This window comes from Miniopterus schreibersii (assembly GCF_964146895.1).
Source record: "Miniopterus schreibersii genome assembly, chromosome: 10".
Classification (NCBI taxonomy): domain Eukaryota; kingdom Metazoa; phylum Chordata; class Mammalia; order Chiroptera; family Miniopteridae; genus Miniopterus; species Miniopterus schreibersii.
The window spans coordinates 991,870-1,009,697 of NC_138110.1; the positions used below are offsets into that span (position 1 = coordinate 991,870).

The window sequence follows — 17,828 nt, forward strand, 5'->3', positions numbered from 1 at the left end:
ATGGCCTTAAAGTGGAGGAGCAGCCTTGCCCCACCCCCACTGTCCCCAAAGCACATGAAAGCCCAGCAGACTGAGGGTGTGGATGTGGAAGCCCACTCCCAGGCTCCAGCTTCCTGGCCTGTGTCTGTTGTTTGTTCCCCCAAATCTGTGAGCTAGAGCAGCCCTGGATGGAGTTCCATTCACCAGATGAGGAAACTAAGGACGGGGTATGGGGCTTGTTCAAAGAGGACCTTTCAAAACAGAAGGAACACCCAATGGAGAGTTTTCCAGGCCATTTGACTCATTGGAGAGTTCTGTTGGAAGAGCCAGGGCCCCAGCAGGTGTTCAAAGGGGGGTGATTAGGCAGGGGAGGCTGGGCGGGGCCTCCCTAGGGGTCCACTGCTCCTCACACGCCTGCCTGCCCTAGGGCACCGCCCTGAAGCAGCAGGTGTTTGACTTCCTGTGCTACCAGTGGGTGTCCATCCTGGCCACTTTCATCCACATTGTCATGGTCATCCTGGGGCTCTTTGGCACAATCCAGTACCGTCCTCGCTACATTGTGGTGGTGAGTCCACCATGTTCTCGTCCCCTCCCAGATGACCAGCATGGGGCCCTCCAGGAGTATATTGTCCCAGAAACCACCAGAATACATGTAAAGGCCAGGATTTTAGCCACACACAGCCTTCTCTGAGCCCCAGGCTCACACCTTTCCACAGCCTGGAATCCTGACCTGGACACAGGCACAGAGCCAGGACTGGACCCTGGCGTGCCTTGGCCCAGGTCCCTGTATGCTGCCCCCTGCCCTGGACTAGCTCGTATGATGTTCAGGAGTTTGATCAGTGTAGTATTTTCAAGTGCAGATCAAAATAATTGGTCTAGACCTGGGTTTGTGGCAAACTTTTCCTGCAAAGCGCCTCATGGCAGGTATTTTGGGACTGTGGGCCACAGTCCTGGCTAGGGCACAAATGCAGCCCTGAGCACAGTGAATATGGGGACGTTTTGTGTCCCAGTAAGACTTTACAACAGCAGGCACCCGTCCTCAGGCCTCCACTCCCAGCAGCCCCATCTCTTGGGTGCCCCTCCGTGGGAGCAGGAACCCTGTCACCACCAAATGGCTGAGACCTGAGAGCAGAGTCCCTGCCCCCACGGAGGTTTTGGTGGAGTCTTTTCTCCAAGGGCAGTCCAAGGGCAAAAGCAGGGTGGGCCTCCTCCCTCTGAAGAGCTATCCCCCCCCCCCCAATCTCCCTAGTACTCCTTCTAGGTTCATTCACCACCCACCCCCCACACACACACACTTTCTCCCTAGTATGCTGTGTGGGCAGCCTTCTGGGTCACCTGGAATGTTTTTATTACCTGCTTCTACCTGGAGGTGGGAGGCCTCTCCAAGGTGAGTAAAGTCCAAGAGACCTGTGCAAACAGAGAGGGCATGGCCACTGTGGGCACTACATGCCTTAGTCACCTGTCTGCCACATAGAGAGGCAGGGCTAGGTCTGCTTGTGGCTCTGTCTCTGGCCCCAGAAAAGGCCTGGCCCATAGCAGTGACAGTAAAGGTCTGAGGAAAGACCAGTGATTTGATGGATGGATGAGGGGCTGTGGATACTGATGGACTGGTAGTCTCCAACTGGGGAAAGATGCACCAGGGGAGGCTTCCTAGAGGAAGGGGCCTCAGATCCTGGGCAGCACCTGAAAGGAGAATCAGGGCTGGAGGCCAGGAGAGACCAGCCCTGGCAGAAGTGTACAGGTGGGAACACCACCTTGCGGGGACTTGGCCTGGGCCAGGCAGGGCCACGTTGCCCTCCTGCATCCTCTGGGCTGCTTTGCTCCTTCAAATGCTGATGAAGTCCTTTGGTCCCTCCTGTGGGGATCGATGGGGACCACATCCAAGCCATGTTTTGCTAGGAGTATCCCCATATGAAGTTATGGGGCTGGGGACACCAGGGCTCCCGAAGTCTGTCCCCTCCCAGCCCTGGAGGCAGCGTGGGCAGGGGAAGGAGCCTGAGCGCTCCACCCCAAGTAGCCACCCTATGCCTGAGTGGCTACTTGGGGCACTTGGCACATAGCAGTTTATTTCATCCCTGCATGAAGCTCAGAGGTAAGTCTTCAGAGCCAGAAGTGGGTATGGGGTTTGACTCCAGGTGCCAGGTGGGGAGCAGCTGGGAGGGCTTTGGTGCCCTTATCCCTTGTGGAGTGAGGGTGGAGTCCAGGGTGGAGGTTGGTGGTGTCTCTGGTGCTAATCTGGTCACACCCCATCACCCTCAAGACCGTAAGCTTTTGACCTTCAACTTCTCTAGACACCGCTCCTGGTGGGGTGAGCATGGCCCTGGCTGTCAGCACGAGGAGCCAGTGGCAGGCTTGGGGCCCCCTGATGGCCAGGCCCTGGTGCCAGGTGTAGGCTGCTGCCTGGAGCATGGCTATGTGGAGGCCCTGCACAGCACCTTGCAGATCCTGGTGGCGGTGAGTGTGGGGGAGGGGTATGGGGTGCGGGAAAGGGGACTCATCAACTGTGGTAGAAGGGCACAGGCCTTTCCTGCTCAGAGGGCCACACTGTCCTTCACCAGGTCAGGATGCCCTTCCTTGCCCATATCCCTACCCAAGAGATTAAAGACTCACCCCACCCCCACCCCACCTATATGGCTTGATCCACTGGAGCCTCGTTGTCCTGCTCTGTAAAATGGGCTCAGGACCAACTGTGACCCCAGAGGCAGCATGAGGATGAAACAAGGGGATAGGACCTGCAGGTCCTGATGAAGTTATGGGGCTGGGGACACCAGGGCTCCCGAAGTCTGTCCCCTCCCAGCCCTGGAGGCAGCGTGGGCAGGGGAAGGAGCCTGAGTGCTCCACCCTGGCCAGCCAAAGGGACCATTTCCTCACCAGCCACTCAGCAAGGGTCTGGGAAGGGAGGCGGGGACCCAGCCTGGCCCACACCTGCTAGCTGCTTTCTGATCCTGTGGTACTGAGAGTAGGGTTGCAGATTACAAATAAAAATACAGGTTGCTCAGTTAAATTTGAATTTCAGAGAAACAAGTAAGTTTTAGTGAGTGTTCCGGGCCATGTTTAGGATATACTTACACTAGCACACACACATTCATTATGTATCTGAAATTTAGGTTTAACTGGGCATTCTGTATTTTATCTGCAACCCCAGCAAAGAGAGTTGACTTAACGTAAGGGGCCTGGGTTGGCAGGAGGGTCTGCAGGGCTTTGGGGTACATACTTTGCCTTGGTAGGAGCCAGCCCTCTGCTGTTTGCTTTGGAGGGTCCAGGAGAAGTTGACCCTTGGATGGCCTCATGCAGTCCTTCAGGAAGAAACAGTCAGAGGGGCCAGAGCACCCGGTGCTGGGGGATCTGAGACTGCAGGTCCTGCAGGCGTCTGGAGAGCTTTGTGGAGGATCTGGGGCAGGAGTCCAGAGGATGGACCCCAAGGGGCTGTGGGAAGGTAGAGTTGTAGCAGATGGCGCCTCCTCTCCCAGAACCCCCACCCCAGGAAGAGCAGGGACGCAGGAAGCTTTTCAGCACCACGGCCAGCTACCCGGCTTGCTCCTTCTACCTGGCCCACGGCGTGTGGGCAAGCTGCTCAAGTTGCTCGTCAGTACTGAGGAGACAGGCCTCCGAGTGAGCGTGCAGAAGGCCCATGGGCTGTCCCCTGGGAAAGTGGGGGCCTCCAGAGCAGGGGCATGAGCTCAGCTTTTCCAGCACCTCTGTCAGCTCTGATGGCGGTGAACACCACTCTCCAGAGTAACTCATCCTGTGGGTAGTGTTACCTGGGCCACGTGAGTGTGGAGGGCTTGGGCCATGGGCAGCCCTGGCCTCGCACCATCTCAGCTGAAACCTTTTCTTCCTGGTTGCCTGCTACCCAAGGGTACAGGGGGGAATGAGATAATGAGGGCCTGCCCTTTTCCCCTGAAGTCTGAGCACCCTCCAATGAGGGCCCCTGCCAGGCCAAGCCCCGGAATCCCTCAGGGCAGCAGCTGGCCCCATCCACTCTGCCCAGAATTGCCTGGGTCTGTCTCTCCTGCACTGTCATCCAAACCATGGAGCTTGGCTGGCTCACAGCTTGTCAACTGGAACTGCCTGGAGACGACCCATTCCCCAAGGGGGGGAAACCCAGTGAATGGCTGTGTAAGGCACCTAGGGAAGTGGCCTGGCTGTAACTCCGGGGTGGGCCTCAGCCTGGGGGGCCATCCAGGCTGAGGTCACATGTCTCCAAGGGCCTCTCTCTGCATCTCACCCGTCTGTTAAGCAGGGACTTGGTCATCTTCCCGGCTCTCTTGTTCAGTGGCCAGCCCTCACCCCTGGAGGCCCTCACCCATACTTTGCCCCTCATCCAAGGGACTGAGCCAGCCCTGCTAGGGAAGTCAGACACCATCTGGAACTTCAGAGCTCAGCCGGCCCACGTCCCGAGGTGACACTCCTGCAGCTTGCCCGGTGTCCGCGCCCGGCCTCTCCATGTCCTTCAGCTGGTGGGCTTTGCCTGTGCATGCTACGTGGTCAGCATTTTCACTGAGGACGAAGACAGCTGTAAGTGTGCCACCCAAGGGCTCCCACAGAAGCCTTTCAGAGACCCAGCAGTGGGGGAGGGAGAGGGGAGCAGAGGGTTGGCCACAGAGGTGGCATCTCTGAGTTCTCCTGCCCTCCTCTCTTAGATGGGTCTCCATGGCGGGGGGGGGGGGCGGGGGGGCGAGGGTCCTGTCTGAGCAGAGAGGGGGATGGTCCAGCCACTTGAGAAGAGGTGAGGGAGAAGTGCCAGGCTGTGGCCACCAGAGGTCAGCTCACTTCGAGACATGCAGGTTTGAGGGCTCCTGTTCTGCAGGGCTGGCCCCCCACGGCCCCCACAGCTGCTGCAGGTGGAGGACTGAGCCCTCAGACTATGGGGGGACAGGCCACTCTCCCTCCTGGCAGCTGAGAACAGGACCCTGCTGGCTGGGCATCCCCCGGGACCTCAGGGCTGGCCTGGACCTATCTGAGCCTCGTGTTCACTGTCCCTCCACTGTGAGCCCTTCTACTTGCCTCTGAGTTGCAACATCAACACTCAGCTGCCCTCATAGGCACCAACCGTCTGGGCTCTGACATGGTCTCATGGGAGGGCCCTGTAGAGAAAAACAAAGCCAGGGTGGGTGGAGGCTGGGTGTACCAGGGGCCCTGGCTCTCATGGGCAGACCCTTCCCTGGGGCTGGGATCAGAATTCAGAGCCTCTGTCCCAGGAGTTAGGTGGCTGTGCGGTGGGTAGTCCACTTGTCCATCCTGTGGCTTAGAGACCTGGCTCACTCTGGGACCAGCTCCTAGCTGCCTTGGTGCTGTGTGAGCACCCCACCATCTCGCAGGCCAAAGCTGGCTGGGAGAGACAAAAAGCTTCATGTGTTGGTCGCATTAACATATACTAGGATAGGAGCCAGCCCTGGGGTTCAGGAATAGATTAGTTTTGCCTGGAAAGCCCCTGCCACCTGGTAACTGTGCAGACAGCTTCAAAGGAGGGGGGGCGGGGGCGGGATGTTTGTGACTATGAACGGTGATTGGGAGAGCCTGCAGTCCCCAACCCCCCCCCCCGGCCCTGAGGATCAGGCTCTCTGGCCACATTCCCCGCTGAGCATGTCGGTGCCCGTTGAAACACTTCACCTGAAGTCGCTTGCACTATTCATGGTTCAGAGAGAGCTCTGTCTCCAGGTCTGAGCTGCCTGGGGTGGTGTCGCCCTCCCTAGGACCCCTCCGCTCACCCCCATCCTTGCCATCACTGTGCATTTAGGGTTGGGTGTGTCCTCCATTCTGCCATTTTTTTCATCGTCTGGGTCTTGTTTTATTTGGGTCTTGATTTCTTTCAGTTGATTTCATTGGTGGATTTGGTCCATTTTCTCTACCGTGTCACTGAAAACCCTCCAACCTCTTGTTCAGGCAAGTGTACTTGTAAGTATGGCTGCCAGTCAGCTTACACAGCCCTGAGGCTCCTGTCCTGGGGCAGCCTCACCAGGCATCGTCTGTCTGTCCATCTTTCATCATCCATCCATCCCCACTTTCCTGAGATATGCTCTGTGCGTCTCCAGACCAGGGATGGGGCTGCAGAGGGTCTGGGGCTTGCCCCCCACCCCCGGAGCTCCATGCCCAGTGAAGTCCGTGGGAATTTGGGTCTAAGCTGGTTTCATGCCAGGGGCCAGGGTGGGGTACCAAGAGGCCACCTACCAGATGGGTGATGTCTCACTGTGGCAGGAAGTTTGGAGTGTTTGTTTCCTATTTTTGGAGGAACAGACTTCTTCCTCCACAACGAGCAGTGTTCCCACCCTGCACACCCAGGCTGGGGGGTGGGTTGCTGGGTACCTGCCTCACCTTCCTTGAAGTAGCCCTTGCCGCCAGCCCTGCCTGCTGTGTCATCCTGAAATTTGGGGTCATCCTGAGATTTGGTGGCTAGTGGTTCTGTTCTTGGTCAAGCTGCACTTTCTTCATTCTACCCATGTCCTCAGGGGCAAGCCTACCCTTCAGCGCCACACCTGTGGCCATCCCCTGGGGACACTGACCCTCCTGGCAATCCCCCAGCCTTTCTACCCTATGAGTGAAGGGTGCACCTTGACCCAAGGCCATCAGAGGTAACAGGCATCCAGCTTCCGCGACACAGAGATGCCTCACCCAGGCCCCTGAGCCAGGGTAGGGCACATGTGAGAGTCAGTGATGGGGGGCACATGGGGCTCTGAAATTACAGTCTGCAGGGGAATTTCACCCAGAGTGAGCCCCTCCTTCCATGCCCAGCCCCTACCCCCAAACACAGAGATGTCTGCAGATGAGCCTGACCTGCCCAGGTGTTAACCCCAGACCTGGGCTGGGCCTTCCAATGTCGCCTTCTACTCCTTTGTCAAAGCCCAGGAAGCCCTCCCCTTCTGGATTTTGTCCCATTTGCATTTGAGCTTTCCAGGGGAAGAGAGCACAGCAGCTCTGATGACCAATGACCTCTGACCCCCTGAGCCTTCCTTCCTAGCCAGAAGCAGCTCCTCAAGGGTTCTTTACCCCCACAGGCCTGCGTAAGTGAAAGAGCATCCCTCCTCATGCCTCCAGCCTCTGATCCACCACAGATGTCAGATGTTGAGGGGACCCTGGACAGTGGGACTCACCAGGCTCCCTGCCCCAGGGCCTTGCAGGTGGCCAGAGCACCTGCCCCAGGGTCAAGCAATTAGATACCAGCCGGGGCAGCAAGCTAGCCCCAGGCCAGGATGACTGCAACTCCAAAAGTTTATAAGTGCTTTTTCTAAAAAGAAAAAAAAGATAGAAAATCACATCCTCTCTCCACAACAGGCCTGGGACTGTTGTCCAAGGAGCCCCTTCCTCAGGTGCCCTGCACTGGAGCTGCTGGACCCTGTAGGCTGCCCACGGAGGTGGGGCAAAGAGCTGGCCTCAGGGACTTCCAGATGGAAAATGTGACCCCACCTTGAAGGTCAGCGTGAGCCCACGGGCCCCCCACGAAGGGTGCTCCTGATTAAACAGTGTACACTGGCCGGAGCTCTCACCAGGTGCTGCAGCTGTTGGGTGAGGGTTGGGTTTGTCCGGGAGCAATGGCCCTTCCCCCCGCAGGGCCAGGCACTGCCTTGTGGTAGGCCCTGGAACTGTTCACAAAAAAGACCTTAGGCAATAGTCCTACAGTGTCCCCAAGGTACCCAGTAGGTAATAAACCACTTTCCCTAAGAAACAGGAGTTAGTGAATAATTACAAGTTTGTCTCAGAAGTGGCCTTAGGCAAGTAGATTGTAGAGGTCCTTAAAAATGCCGAAAAGATAAGAACAGGGAAAAGGGGAGGGGAATGGGCTGCCTTATGAGGAGGCATTTGAGGAAATGGCTTGGAGAAGGGTAGAAGGGTGGGTGCTGCCCTGCTGGTGAGCAGAGATGGGGAGGGGGCAGGGTGGTGGGGAGGGGGCCCATGGTTCGGTTCAGGAACACAGGCTGCTGAACACCATTGGGAAAAGCCTATCACTTTATTGTGAATCTTCAAAAGCATCCAAACTTAGGTAAAACCTCCCCACTCCCCACACCAAGCCATCTTCCACCCTGGGCCAGGAATCAGGCGAGTGGTGCTGGACCAGCTCAGCTGTCCTCGGCAGGCCCACTGCCTGGTCCAAGCGACCGGCTGAGCCAGGCAAGGCGCCCACATGACGGCCGCACTTGGCACCCGGGGGGGGAAGAGGGGTGAGTTAGCAGCTCCCAGTTGGCTTGTACCCCTGGGGAGATCTTGGGGCACACAGACCCTTGAGGACCTTGAGAAGGCCAGGTTCCTGTCCCTATCCCTGCCCCACCCATCTGTGATAATCCAAGGTTCACACATCCACACCCCATGGTACATTTCCACCAGCCTGGGAGCCCAGTTTAAGGTCCCGTCCAGGGTCCTAGGAAAGGACAATCAAGGCAGAGACGTGCCCAGCAGATGTGGTTTAATGTGCCCAAGCAGGAGGCAGTGCCTCCCCACCCAGGGTGCTGTGTGGAGAAGGGTCAGAGCAAGAATCTAAGCGTTGAGGGAGGTAAGGGCTCCATTAGGGCATTTGCCAGGGCTGGGGGTAAAGGAAGTGCTGCCTCCCGCCCTGGTCTCAATGCCTGCCAACCCCGGTGTCAGGGTTGCAGTGTCAGGGCATGCTTGGGGTCACTGCCCAGCACAGAAAGGTATGCTCATGTGGCCCAGGACAGGCAGATGTGCTCACCTGACTTAGGACAGGCAGGTGCATACACAGCTGCGATGGGGGCCCTGCAGATGGGGCACAGCTGCAGGTTGGGTGTGCACTCAGCACAGACCAGGTGGCCGCAGGGCACAAAGACGATGGACACAGTGCAGTTTAGGCACACCTTGCAAGTCCGTTCCTCCCACAGTCGCTGCAGCTGCTCCTCCATGTCCTGGGCTCCTGGGGGCTCAAGAACCTACAGGCTATGGGTATGGGCCTGGGCTCCCCCTGGTTCCTCCAAGGGGGGCTGGGCCTGAGACACCTCCCCACACTGTGACCTCCACCCTCTGTACTGGGCTGATGTGGGAGGTGGGCTGGGGTCACCCCAGGATGCAGAAGAGCTGGCCCCTCCCCAGGTGGGTCCTACCCTCACCTGGCTCCCTGGCACCCTCTGAATGGGTCTCTCTTCTGGGTGTGGGAAGCTCAGGGCCTAGGTGCACAGAAGCTGTAGGCAGTTAGGAATAGACTAAGACTGAGAACTGTGCGGGAAAGTGAGGCCCGGCCCAGAGACAGGTCCAGTTCTGACAGGAGAGGCAGCAGGACCAGCCCCTGCTCCCTAAAACCTTTCCTCCCACCACAGTCAGAATCCCCAGAGTCCACTCATCTGCAGGACGCTGGGCCCCTCCAGCCCCTCATGTGGTGGCTGCATGCTGCATGCTTGCCGGGCCCTAGAGGGGCAGAACAAGAACAAGGGAGAGGTAGGCAGTGTCCAAAGAACAGAGGTACCTCTGCCCCCTGCTGCCCTGCCCCTGTCCTCTTCCTGGAGTAGGTCAGCCACAAGCTGTGATGGGGACATAATGGTTGGCACCACCCAGGGATACTTTTGCCACACCTGCCTCCACCTGAGGCCTCTTTGGACCTCAGTGAGTCCTGCTGGGCACCAGCTCCACTCAGAGCATGCCTGGCTGCCCCTGGAATCTGCAAGGCAGGGGTGCTGGACCCAGGTCAGGGAGGGCCTGGGGCTTTAGGTCATGGGAGAGAGGCAGACAGCCTGTCACTGTGGCCAGTTGCCAGGACCACCTCAACACAGGGGCCTCTGTGTCCATCACAGCTACTCCATCAGCATCCGAGTGGCAGGCTGCAAAGTCAGACTGCCACCAGGAAAAGCCATAAACCTGATGAGCGAAGCCACCACAGACAAAGCCCCACTAGGTGCCAGGCACTGTTTCCTAGAGTGACACTTGGACCCCGTTTAATCCCAGATGGGGTGAGCACTTGACAACTCAGGGCAAGAAGCTCAGAGAGCAAAAGTCACCTGCTCTACAGTCAGAAGAGCCAGGATCTGAATCCTGGAGTTCCTGGAGCCTTGGCCCCCAAGGCCTGGACACAGGTATGGAAAGCCGAGCTCAGCATAGCCGGCTCCTCTGTGGGCTCATGACTGCAGCTGGGTCAACTCTCGGCCTATAGCTGGTATCCACCCCAGCAGAGGCCACCCGGGACACAGCACCTCTCCTCTCCCCATTCCCATCACCTGCCCTGGGACTGGCCACACCTGGAGCCCTAGACACACACAGTGCCGCTTGCAGCCCCCTGAAGCCAGCCCAGACAGTACCCTCACTCCTGGTCAAGCAGCCTTCACTCTCCATGCTGTCCAGCAGCAGGGGGACACCCAACAGCCTCAGCCACAGGGCAGTCTGCAGGTGACCAAGAGAGCAGACATGGGCCACACACACGCCATGGCTCACCAGAAGGGGCAGCAGGGGCTGTGTCTTTCAGTTCCTCCCATTGGTCCTAAAAAGAGCCAGAGAACACCTGTGTCCTCAGTACAGGGAGGTGTGGGGCTGGGGAGGGACCCTCAGCACTTGCTCCCAGCCCTAAGGAAAAGCAGGACTCAACCAGGAGCTGAGCAGGTGGCAACAGGACTCCTGGATGCTGCAGACAAAGTCCCTTCCTTTTGTCCAGAGCAGGAATTCACACCTGAAGAAAGTGAGCTCAGAAGCCCCATGGGTGGTGGGTTTGGGCTGGCAGAAAACCCCCCTCACTATCAGGTTCAAGCTGTAAACGCCCTGGGGCCGGGGTCCTGCCTTTTGCTCCTGTTCCCCCCACAGTGTCCTATGAGGGGGGGAGGGCAGGGTCCCTGAGTGGTGGGCACTTGCTGAGAAGGCTGTTTGGGAAGCAGCCTCTGTTGAGCATCAAGGAAGAAACAGCAAAAGTGCCATCCCAGAGGGCCCCCAGCCCCACCTCAACACCCCCATGACTGCAGACCCAGGAGCTTCCCGCAGGGCCCTTACCTGGGGAACCACTTAGCGTGCTCAGTCCAGGGGTCATCCCCTTGCTCCCAGCTCTGCAGACCCCCGTAGCAGAAGCACCTCACCTGGTCCTGTTGACCTGGGGGGAGCAGAGATGCTGGCCCTCCCTGCACCCCTGCTCCCACTGGGCCAGGTGTGTCTCCCAGGCTGGGGACAGGGGTTCTCAGGTAGCTTTTTCTTATAGGGTGGGAGCTCTCTGAGGCCACAACTGGGTCTGCCACCCCTGCCCCATATTCTTCCCAGATCTCACATGCACCCCAATTTTCTCAAAGGAGAAATGGGATAACAGCATCTGGGCACTTACCAGGATGGACAAGAACATTCGTGAAAGGAATGTGGCACATTGCTCACAGAGGCAGGGGGTGGGGGTGGGGGTGGGGCAAACCCCTGGCCCCAGAACACCCTGTCACCTTGGAGCTTCGGGAGACAGGAGTATATACGCCCATAACTCTACCCAGGTGCCACCTCCCCAGGATGGATTCCCAGTGACAGGTAAAAGGGGCACTGCAAGGCTCACATTATTTTGGGTCGTGAGGGACCTCTTTGCTTCACTCCCCCACTATCAACAGAATTGTCACCTGGTACTGCAGATGGGGGCTGCAGGCATGTCCCACCACCAGACCTCCAGAGAGCCTGTGTCTGGATTCCCGGGGCCCCACAAACATTCCTCCTCCCAGCTCCAACTGTCTCACCACTGACCCCCCCAGCCAGGGTCCAGCTGTGCTGTGTTGTTCTGGCCCCTCCCCAGCTGCACTTGTCAGTCTGAAGCAAATGCCCAGGAGAGACTCCAGGGCTGGGGACAAGTGTGAAGGGCTGCAGGACCCCTGCCCCTTCTTCATTGGGCTCGGACCCTCCCTGCTGTAGGGTATGGGCTCCTTGGAGTAGGTGGACCCTCAGTGCACAGAGGTCCTGAATGGTGCTCAGGCCCCAGGACTTACCACTGTGGAAGAAGCCGGCAGCGGCCAGCAGCCCAGGCCGCAACGTGGCAGTCAGCAGCCAGTCATAGGATGAGGCCAGCCGCAGTTCCTTGGAGCCCATCTCCAGAAAGGCGGGCCTCGAGGATGGGGTGGCCTCGGGCCCCTCCTCTTCTTCTTCCTCTGCCAGGGGACACAGCTGACCGAGGGTCTGCCCATTCATGTGGTCCTGGCCTCCCCAGGACAGGGTACTGCCAGAGTCCTGGCCTAGGACGTGCACAGAGAGCGGGGTCCACAGTGCCCCCATGTGGGGCTGCCTCTGGCTGCCTCTGGCTGCCCAGTGGCTCAGCTCTGGGCCACAGCACCAGCACTTGGCCCTGTCCTCAGGCCCCATAGAGGAAATACCAGCCGTGACCAGTTCTGCTATAGTAACAGTGCCCCCGGATAGCCAGGCCTGGAATGTGCCCAGCCAGGCTGCCTCAGAGGTCCTGAGACCCAGGCCCGGCCTCCTGTTAGTTGTGGCCTTTGCATCAAACAGCTGCGAGATGAGGGCAGGCACTGTCCTGCCCCCCAGATGCCCCAGGTAAGGGAGGGGCCAGGGGCCCCTGAGGGCTGCTGGGGCCCAATGCTTTCTGGAAGGGGCCAGCATCACATGCTCTCTGGGGTGGGGGGGGTGTCATGAGGCTGCAGGGCAGGGGCTGGGGCAGTGGGGGCCTCTGTGGGGGCCAAAGATCTCCTTTCACTCCATGGGAGCAGGCAGTGTCTCCAGGACAAGGGGAAGGGTCCAGAGCACAAAGACCCCTCCCAAGACAGCTGAGGGCTGGCACTGGCTTCAGGACCTCAGGGAGCGGGGAGGAGAGGAGGAGTTGGTGATGCTGTTGGTGAGCTCAGACTTCCTGGGCCTGGTGCCAGGGGCAGCCTCTGGAAGCAGAAGGTTCCAGGTGATCGGAGCTATGCAATTAGTGCTGCCCCAGAGGAAGGGGTCACAGGGGTGTCTAGTGAAGGGCTGGGCCTGGAGCCATTTACCTAGATGCCTTCCTGCTCTGAACCCTGGAGCCAAAGGGGACTTGAGATATCCCTGTGTCCAGTGGGGTGCAGGAGGGCCTCGGCAGATCCAGGCAGATCCAGGCCGCTCAGGTCCTCAGGGTGTGAAGAGGGGAGCAAATGGAGTCCCACCCTTCCCAAGAGTTTAGAGGCTTGGGGAGGGGCTGGCACCTCCTCTTTCACCTCCCTAGGCCTCAGGGAGGGTCTTTGGGACCAGGCGCATCTCAAGGTCCGTTTTCCCATTTGAATTAGAATCCTGGCTCCTGGTCTGGAGGGGGCCTGGGGTTTGGGACAGCACTTGCTCCAGGCCCAGGTCAGAGCTGCTGGCCACATCGCATGTCCCCGTCCCTGGAATGACTTCCCTCAAACTTGGTCACAGCCACATGGTCTCCGCCAACCAGCCCAAGCCCAGGGGCCCTCGTGCCCTCAAACCCAACAGGTAGAGAACATGGGAGAAAGAATGTAACTTCAGGGAAGCCAGGGCTCCCAAGGTGGGCAGGGTGGGATCCCAAGGTCACAAAGGCCCTGGTGTGGGAAGGATGGAGAGGAAGGCTGGATGGGGTGCAGGGCCCTTGCCCCCATAGCCCCTCCCCAGAGGTCACCTCTTCCCTCAGCTCATTGGCCTGCTCAGGCCCCAAACCCCGTCACCCCTTTTTCTCATTGCCCCATCTGCTCAGCCCATGCTTGACCTCAGTGCATCAACCTCTTAAAAAAGTACTTGATTAAGAATAAAAAGAGGAATCAGGCTGTGAAGGGCCATTGCTAATGGTGGGTGGGGTTCTCAGGGCCCTGCTGGCAGGGTGGAGCTGGGAGGAGGGAGTTCCTAACCTGGGCCTGGAGCTCCCCAAGCCCCACTGGCCTGCCCCATCCACCCTCAACTCACCTCTGACCTTCCTGAGCCCACACAGACCAAAGCCTGGGGCCTGCCCTCCTATATACTAGCCACAGTTGTGCCTCACTGCCGGCAGGTGGGGATGGGGGTGGGGGGGACTGCCACCTCACTTTCCATGAGATCCCATCACCATCACTGTCCTGGCTGCACCACTGGCTTAGCCTTGATGTTGCCAGAGTTCTAGCAAGATCCCCAAACCCTCTCCTATCAGAGGCCCAAAGCTACCCTTTGCCTGGAAATCCTGGCAAAAGGTGTGGCCCAGGAGCACCCCCACCTGTGGTGCAAAGCAAGGACTCCAAGGGATCACAGGGCACCAGGTGAGCCCATTAGGGGCCCAGGAGAAGGCTTCGGGCTTTGGATGCAGCAAGAGCAGGCATGGGGTGAAGGGGCTGGGGAAGGTGGGGCGTACACACACACACAGACTTTGCAGCTCCCTGCCTAGGGGTTGAACGCTTGGGGCTGAATGCTCTGTGGTCCCCATCTTGACATTCTTTTGTCTTTGCATTTGTGTTTTGTAAAGTGACATCTGATGGGACAATGGAACATGAATTGGGGCCTTGGAGCCTCCCTGTACCAATTCCCAGGACCCATTCTCAGCTGCCCACTCCTCTGTCAGTGACTACTGCCACCCCTGGGCGTGAACACGAAGGGGTGAAGAGTCACAGTGGTGGGCTTATGATGTCCATGAGGGTCTGTGCTCCCCTGTGAGCACAGCTGCTCGAGGTTACCATGACATTAAGTAGCAAATAGTAAATTCTAGGACAGGGCTGGAGAGAGATGGCAGAGGAGGGGAACAGGACCATGTACCATGCTGCAGCCCTGCTGGGTCCTCCTGGGCTGGGGCCACCCTCCCGGTTGCCAGGTGAGGCACCTCTCCTCGCCAGAAAAGCACAGGGAACTTTTTCAGCAGGTGCCAAGGTTCCTCTCATTGCCAAGGTTGGCACCACCTGAACTGGGATGTGGCTGCCAAGCAATCCTATTCTGACTGCCGCATGGGCCACCCGGCAGGCATGTCCGCATCCTGCTCTCACACCCAAGATAGAAGACAGTTCGTGCTGAGGAGGAAGGTACCCTTGTCAAAGTGGAGTCAGGACAGTGCAGGTCCAGCTGCTGGACAAGCAGGGAGGGAAGTGACGGCCATGGACCGGCCCCTCGGGGAAGCCCTCAGAAGGGGCAGGGTGCTGGGCACCAGGAGCTGGTTAAAGTCCTCCAGCTGGCCATAGATAATCTGCGTGGCCCGGGCAAGCTCTTTAACTTGTGGGAGACTCAGCTGCTCCCAGAACCCAGAACTGCTCTAACTCAGTAGTTTGCTCTCTACCTATTAGATCATGGGCCTCCCACATGCTGAGTTGTCTTCCCAGAACCACACTCAGCGGGGGACACAGGCATGGCCTGGGCCTAGGGGAGCTGCCCTTCCAGTGGGTGAGCAGCCACCTCTGTGCCCCGGCTCTGAGTCCTAGCTGGCGAGCGTCTGCCCTTCCTTCCTGAGGCCAGGGCAGCGCACTTCCTGGCTCCATCTCAGCTGTGATCCAAGGTGACTTGTTTACCCCTGCCTTTCTCCCCGCTGGGTCACAGGACAGCAGCAGCTGGTTCATCCTGTCCCTGTGCCTGCTGGGCTCCCCGCACACAGTAGGTGCTCGATGAATGCTGATCAGCTGGACCCTTCTGCAGGCTGTGTAAGTGCTCCCCCATGGGGGAGTTCCACAGGGCAGGGGCTGGCTCACGCCCCACACCCCACACTCATGCACAGGGCATGTGGCAGGTGCTGTTAACACGGAATGAATGATCCAATGAGATATTTAAAGAGAGGAAGTTTCACAACTGTAAAGTGCTAGGAATCACAGGAAGCAAGTCAGAGTTTCTCCAGAGGAGGAGCAGAGGAGCCCTGAGACATGAGTAGGATTTGTTGGGGACAAAGCAGCTCCTCAGAAAGCCCAGGGGAGGGGCTTCTGGAAGGAGGCTTCTGACTAGGCTCGAGTCAGAGTTTAGCTGAGGAGGTGACCAGGAGTGGCAGATGCCAAATAGACGTCTTCATCTATCACCATTGGGTGGATGGGTGTCTTCATTTGCAGGCCCCCAGAGGCCAGCTGTTGGGTGAGCTGTGTCCTGTGACACCTGGCGGGGGGGCATTGCTCCAGCTGGGTAGTCACCTCAACTCAGAAACACCAGCCTTAAAGCCCCACCCCAGCTCAGAGAAAGGTCTCTGTGCTGACTAGCAGGCACAGCCTCTTTTGGTGGCAATCTGCCAGATCTAACGTTACATAGGTGGCCAATGTTAGTGCTCTTTGACTCAGCGACCCCACCTGCAGGAACCTCCCACCAAGTGTCCTCACAGAGGTGTGCACATTCATCAGGGCCAGGACACACAATGCAGTGAGGCTGGAACCTGAATAGCCTGTGAATGACCTTGTAAAGGACACGGGGAATGGGGAATGGGCATTGAGGTGTTCAGTGAGACTTAGAACCACGTGCTGGCCAGACAGTGGGGTGGGGAACAGACAGGCCCATGCTTATATGTGCAGTTGGGGAGGAGGGCATGGAGAACCCCAGCTCCCTCAGAAGTGGGACTGGGGATGGGGGTGGTGCCTTCTGCCGCCCACCTTTGAGTTCAAAGGTGAGGTTTTTAACTAACTACACGTCTGTATGCCTTGAGATTAAATAGAACATCAAACGTCTTTAATGCTGGCAATGTTTAGAAAAATTCCATTCCAGTTGGGTACAGCAGGGATGTGGTGAGGAGGGGCACCAGTCTAAGGGCTTAGGGCCCAGGATGGGGTGGGCTCTGTTGTTTGAGATGCAGAGCAGAAAACCTCTGTGCCATGTGCCTGCATGGACTTGGCTCCTCCCTGAGGCCAAAGGATGAGTAGGAGTCAGGTGGAAGGGGAAGAAGCAGTGGAGAGAACCTGTTGGTCCCAGCACAGACCCGGCAGCTGAGCCACCCCTGCCCTTATGGTCTTCCAAACCCTGAGCTGGTCAGGGTCATCTGAGGCCCCCACACCCTCTCCCTGTGCCAGGAGCTGCTCTGTTCCCAGCCTGCAGGGTCCAGATCTTGTCCTGGGGCAAGACTGGGGCAGGTTCTCCCACCCCTTCATGGGCCCATGCACAGTCCCTACATTCAAGTTGCTTTGGGGCCCCTAAGTTCCCTGTTGGCTGGGATCCATGCTCCCCTGATTTGGGTGGCTATCAGATCCTGCTGGCCTGGGGGTGGCTATCAGATCCTGCCTGCCCTTCCCTGGAGAGCAGCCTGTGTGATTGTGCCTCTTCAGTCCTCTCATTTTCTGGGCCACTCCTTCCACATTGTGTGTGGTACCCAGCTCAGTCCCTGGATGCTCTCCAAATTTTCTATTTGACATTGCCTGTGATCCTTGTACTGGGCTAAAAAGTGTCCTCCAAAATTATGTATCTGTGAATGGGACCTTATTTGAAAAGAGGGTCTTTGCAGATAGAATGAAGCTAAAATGAGGTCATGCTGGATTAGGGTGACCCCAAACCCAATAAAAGGAAAAGGCCATGTGACAATGGAGGCAGAGAGCCAAGGAACACCAGGCACCTGGGGCCACAAGGATCCTCCCCTGGAGCCAAATCCCAGGTCAAGAGTCTAACAAGCAAACTGGCCATAAACTGGGGAGCTCTGAAAGCAGCACCTCCAGGGACGCTGGAGCCCCGGGCTTCCGGGGACAGGTGACCCAGAAGGCAAGGGTACAAACAAAACTCAGGAAGTCCAGGGCTAACACCCACCGGAGGGCCCAGAGCTCACACCCTTGGGCACCCTTCCGAGGGATGTTGGAGCGTTCGGAGCGAGCTGCAGGGTATATTGGACTCCAGCCCGTGGAAGTGGCTTTAAGTTGGTGACCGCTCTCCCTGGCTCCGCTTCTTCACGTCTCGGGGATAAGCCCAGGGGTGCCGTCGGGTCCATGACCTGCGCAGCGCGCACCTCCGAGGAGCGGCATCACGCTGCGGCCGCCCAAGGGACTTCCCGGGCTCGCCCCGCCCCCGGCCCCGCCCATGGCGCGCGAGGCTGGGACCGCGGCGCGAAATCCGTCCCGTCGGGCTTCGGTGCGCAGGCGCGG

At 58.4% G+C, this 17,828-nt stretch overlaps 2 protein-coding genes across 2 annotated transcripts; one reads left to right on the forward strand and one right to left on the reverse strand.

The window, feature by feature from the left end:
• Positions 1 to 5,881, forward strand: NKAIN4 (sodium/potassium transporting ATPase interacting 4; the record flags this gene model as incomplete). Its single annotated transcript, XM_081149246.1, is given in 8 exon segments — positions 1 to 147; positions 407 to 544; positions 1,286 to 1,375; positions 2,248 to 2,433; positions 4,437 to 4,497; positions 5,796 to 5,823; positions 5,825 to 5,838; positions 5,841 to 5,881. Coding segments are annotated over 8 exon segments (705 nt in total).
• Positions 5,882 to 8,646: 2,765 nt separating this feature from the next.
• Positions 8,647 to 12,216, reverse strand: BIRC7 (baculoviral IAP repeat containing 7; the record flags this gene model as incomplete). The annotated part of the gene is given in 6 exon segments (XM_081149247.1): positions 8,647 to 8,678; positions 8,681 to 8,839; positions 9,033 to 9,104; positions 10,518 to 10,576; positions 10,891 to 10,987; positions 11,847 to 12,216. Coding segments are annotated over 6 exon segments (789 nt in total).
• Between the last annotated feature and the right edge of the window lie 5,612 nt (positions 12,217 to 17,828).